This window comes from Hipposideros armiger, unplaced genomic scaffold (genome assembly GCF_001890085.2).
Source record: "Hipposideros armiger isolate ML-2016 unplaced genomic scaffold, ASM189008v1 scaffold_42, whole genome shotgun sequence".
In the NCBI taxonomy this organism is placed as follows: Eukaryota; Metazoa; Chordata; class Mammalia; order Chiroptera; family Hipposideridae; genus Hipposideros; species Hipposideros armiger.
The window spans coordinates 4,291,303-4,296,322 of NW_017731392.1; the positions used below are offsets into that span (position 1 = coordinate 4,291,303).

At 37.1% G+C, this 5,020-nt stretch overlaps 1 protein-coding gene across 1 annotated transcript in view; it reads left to right on the forward strand.

The window, feature by feature from the left end:
• LOC109380954 (uncharacterized protein C10orf131) overlaps nucleotides 1–5,020 on the forward strand; it is a 23,649-nt gene that overhangs the window by 10,496 nt on the left and 8,133 nt on the right. Inside the window, exons 2-5 of the mRNA XM_019639088.1 lie at nucleotides 1,655–1,715; nucleotides 3,447–3,523; nucleotides 3,886–3,951; nucleotides 4,785–4,868. Of these exons, the coding sequence (XP_019494633.1) occupies nucleotides 1,655–1,715; nucleotides 3,447–3,523; nucleotides 3,886–3,951; nucleotides 4,785–4,868 (288 nt within the window). The remainder of the gene's footprint in view (nucleotides 1–1,654; nucleotides 1,716–3,446; nucleotides 3,524–3,885; nucleotides 3,952–4,784; nucleotides 4,869–5,020) is intronic.

Sequence of the window (5,020 nt, forward strand, 5' to 3'; positions counted from 1 at the left end):
AACAGACAAGTTGCTGTCCTTTTGTTCTTCAGTCTAGTTGTGGAGGACATCGCTTCACTGGCCCATGTTGGTATTGTGATCATTGCGCTCTTCCCGCCTGAGGCAGTTGGTTGCCGGCCATTGGACCGTCACTCATGGTGGCTCACGGCAGCTCACGCCGGCTGCAGGCCGCTCACGGTAGCTTACGGCAGCCCACTGCAGCCCTACTGCAGCCTGCGCTGTGACTGGCGACTCTCGGCAGCTCAGCTCCAGGTTGAGCTGTTGTTCACCATCTTAGCTGTAGAGGGCACAGCGTCACTGGCCCATGTAGGATCCGAACCAGCGGCCCTGCTGCTCAGAGCTCGCACTCCCAAACCAACTATTAACCAACAAGTCACTCGGCTGGCCCAAGATTCATATTTTATCCCTGCCTCCTAGATGGGGGTGGGGGTGGAGGGAAGTGATGAATCCTGGGAATGCTGGCTGAGATTATTGGGAATTAAAGGGAAACCTCTATCAGTCACTTGCCAGGATTCATGTTCCATCACACTTTCAAGGGTTACTGTCCCTTGGTCAAGAGTAGAATTAGGTATTTTTAACTGTGTTGAGGAAGATACTGAAGGTTTAATAACAGAACATCTTGGTTCCTGTTGACCTTATTCAGTACTTCTTAAGTGCGGTGTAGGAATCACTGGTAGATTTTGAAATTGTTTCAGACTGGCTCATTTTGTGATGATAATGTCTTTACTGGGATCATGTCAATTTTGCACCTTGGCTTTTGACACAAATCCATGTCTTTACTGTAATGGAAAGATGATGTGTGTTCTCTTGCACTTTCTACTCCAACTGCACCTTACTTTGGTTAGCTCGTACAGTTGTTAATTAAGAAGTCTTTTATTATTCTATTTCTTAAACTTAAAATGAAAAACAAACTCATCCATACGTTCTAAAAGAGGATTTAACATTGCTAGTATGGTTAAATTTTACAATATTGAGGTTTAAAAAGCTGTAAAAGCAATTGAATGGTCATTTTAACATGTTGATAATGGTATGACATTCAATTAGAAATACTAGTAGGCAGCTATACATAATGGTTTTTAGGAGAGCAGTCAAGACTGGAGAGAGATTTAGAAAGCCATGGGAATACATGCACTCTCCAAAACCTTGGAATGTGCCCCCATTTAAGCAATGAAAAGAAGTGTGACCATTGAAAGATATAGGGAATAAGGAACCAGAGAGGCAGAAGGGTAGAGGACAAGTATATAGAAAGTTCAGAAAATAAAGGTGCCCAACCTTATCAGATGCTACGGTGTGATCAGGTCATAGCTAACAGTGATACAGTGTAAGTTGCAAAGTATTTTCATATGTCTGATTTCATTTGACTCTCCTAAAAGACATGTGAAGTAGGCAATATATGACCACTAAGAACTAACTACTGGATTTTATCATTAAAAGGTCTTTTCTGATATTACAGTGAGCAGTTTCTTAATTTAAAAATCTACCATATATAAACAGCTCATACTAATTGATAAAACAATGGAATTTAAGAAAACAGGCAAAGGCTATGCATTGCCATTTTAAAGGAGATGACTTTCAAAGGGCTGATGAACATTTGAAAAGATGTTCAATGCCTAAACAAAAAAATGCAATGTAACCCTCCCCCACTTTTTTGCAGATGTCAGAAGATACAGATAATATTGCAGTAGAAGAAAATGTAGATGAGCATCTCCAGAAAGGTCCTCCATAAGTATACCCCAACTCTGATACTGTTGGTTTCTACTTTTGACAGATGTAAATGACTAATCCTATCCTAGGATTTCAGTTAGGAGCACAAGTTAATTAAGAGATAAGTTCAAACAGAAACTAAACTTAGATAATAGAAGATGAGCATAAGAAAATAATGAGTAAAGTTTATATATGTAATAAAACTTGTTAATTAAAATTTTGTTTTCTCTCTCTGCAAACATGGAGAATCCACTAGTGCTTGAGACTGTTAGATCATAAAGATAGATAGACATAGAACCTGCTTCAGGAAACTCTAGATCTCAGAGAGAAAAATAAATAATGGTTGAACCCTGGTTTATTCATTATTATTGAGCACCTACTATGTGCCACTTGCCATTCTAAGTTCTGGGAATAGAGTATAAAAAAAAAACAACTAGTAATTTTTAAATTACACCAGGGAATACTGCAGTTAAGAATGAAGATTCTGCTTTTTTTCCCCCTTTTTGGACGCCCTGCTCTTTTGACCGCTTCTTCCTTTTTGAGCCTTTTGAACCTCGCCTTTGCGTGTGGCCCAGGCCAAACTCTTTGGAATGTAATTTCTCTTCTAATGATGGGCCCTAGAGCCGTTCTCTACTGCTCGGGCCTACTTCTACTTCTTTGAAGTGTACTATCTCTTCGAATAAACTACTTTTTCAGTACTTTAAAAAAAAAAAGAATGAAGATTCTCATGACCTATAGTGGTTTAGATTTATACTTACTCTCTATTTCCACCATCTCTTATGCAACCTCTAAGTCAGAGGTTCTCAACCTGTGGGGCGCAACCCCTTTGGGGGTCAAACGACCCCTTCACAGGGGTTGCCTAAGACCATCAGAAAACAAAAAGATACTTACAATTCATAACAGTAGCAAAATTACAGTTATAGAGTAGCAATGAAAATAATTTTATGGCTGGGGGTCACCACAACATGAGGAACTGTATGAAGGGGTCGCGGTCTTAGGAAGGTTGAGAACCGCTGCTACTTAGAAGCAGGGAGAAGAAAAAGAAAAATGCAAGGCAAAATGACCAAAAGGTCCTCTGTTTTCTACTGTGCCTAGGACTGCACAACCTGTGTCTTTCTCAGTTCATCTGGTGGATGAGCAGAAAAATGACACATAGCTTGGAGTGCACCTAACAGCTGGAGTCTTTTTTTATACCCTACAGAACTCTTTCATTTCCGCTAAGGGCTGGCAGAAGTAGGGGTCAGCAAATTTTACAAAACTGACATAAGTAGTTGAAATGGGTACCTAGAGACTTATCTCTTTTCCTTTCAGATTCCTTTCTTTCCAGTTTAATCAAGCTGAAGTAACCTGGCTTTGATATTTATATTTTCTGTAGAGCAGTCTTTATAGAATATGACTTCTTAGGGAATTATTTTCCCAAAAAGGAAAAAGATAAAGGTTTGCTTTTCTGAGTTTGTGTTTTTGTTTTGTTTTTTTGCCTCTAGCCAATAGCTGAGTATACACAGGGTAGGGAGAAAGTGACAAAAAAGAAACAAAATTCAGTCCTGACCATAACCAGATGGAAAGGGGGGAAGAGACACCCATTTGTCTTAGGTTCTAAGCTCTCATGGGCCAATGACCCAGTCTTCATAATTGTCATGATCCTTAAAAATCCATGCAATTTAGCTATTTAATAAGTACTTTTGCTGTTATTGCTGTTTAAGTATAGTGTCACAAACTGTATTATGTTGGCTTTTTGACAGATTTAAATGCAGAAGAAAATCAAAACAGAATTAAAACGTTGAAAGGCAAAGTAAGAGAAAAGCTAAAAAATGCTAAGGTAATGCTTACTTTTTTCTTTCCTGTTTTCAAATTTACTGTTTAAATGCAACGTGTATCTAATTAACTTTTCTTTGTTAAAAAAAAGAGCCAAAATTCAGTCTTAATATAACTCCTTAAGTCTAAAACTTCAAGTTCTTTTCCATGCTTTTTTTTCAAACCTAAAGCCAAGCAAAGTTAAGTGATTCTGTTATGGTGACTATATATGCCATCTCAGGGAGAATATGTATACACTTTTTAAAAGGAAAACATTGTTAAGTCTTGGTTTTTATGCATTTTGAACAAAAAACTTATGAGTATAGTTATATCTATATCTGTGAAGGTGGGATTTTTCTATACTATTTATTTTATGTTGTGTTTCAGATTAATCAAAGTGAAAAATGTTCAACTCATCTGCTCATTGATGATAAGATACATCAATGGTCTAAGGTGAATACCTCTTTTTCTTTTCTGTTAAAAACAGCTTTATTGTGGTGTACTTTATATAGCAAAAATTCATCCATTTTAAGTGTATGATTCAGTGATTTTTAGTAAATTTACAAAATCATGCAGTCAACACCATAATCCAATTTTAGATAGCTAGATGCAGATACTATATAAGATAAGCTTTTGTAGTTTATGTATTTTAAAATTTTTGACTTCTGATGACTATGAGTTTTACTTATAGAACTAAGTCCACTCTCAAACCTCCCTTAAAACAGTTCCTTTTAATATGTGTGTGAGAAAGTAGTCATACGTTCTTTACATTTAAAAGATTCAGGCTTTGTATTATTGCAAAATGAGAGCTTATTTATCAGCAATTTTATAACTAAGAATGTCACCTGTAGTACTTTTAACTACGTTTCACTCCACAAAAGATTGTAGAGAGGATGGGGTGGTACTTGTGTGTGAGCACACACATACATGAGTGCACCTGAAAATGGAGAGAGAAAAAAAGAATTTGCCCTGAGCCCACATTTTGATCAAACTGTAAGGCAATATTCTTAATACTCTGACTAAAGTGAAGAGATATTTTGGGCAGATGCAGAAGTTTGGACTGTATTCCGTTTTTTACTGCAGTTACCAGAACCATAAAAACAAAAATTTCATGAATCAGACCCAAAGTTAAATATAACTTAATATTGTCTCTCTCACTGCTCCTTTCTCATGTATAAGATAACAGTTACTATTTACCATATTACAGACAAGTTTTTCTTTCACTAAGAAGCAGAAAAAGTATTCATTTCAACACTGAATACTGGTTTACTACTGTTTACCCACAGACCGAAGTCTCATTGGATGCAAGCCTTTCATTTTTCACTCTAAGTGGTGAAGAAGGCTCAGCGTGCAGCCAGTCTTCAGAGCAGGTTGGATTTGTCCTCTTTCATTCTCAGGAAAAAGAACTCTTTATTAAAGACAAAGAATGAAATATTTGGATGAGAGATGAAATGTTTATTTTTTTTTATTTTTTTTTATTGGGGAATTGGGGGGATGGGAACAGTGCTGGGGAGTTGGGGGA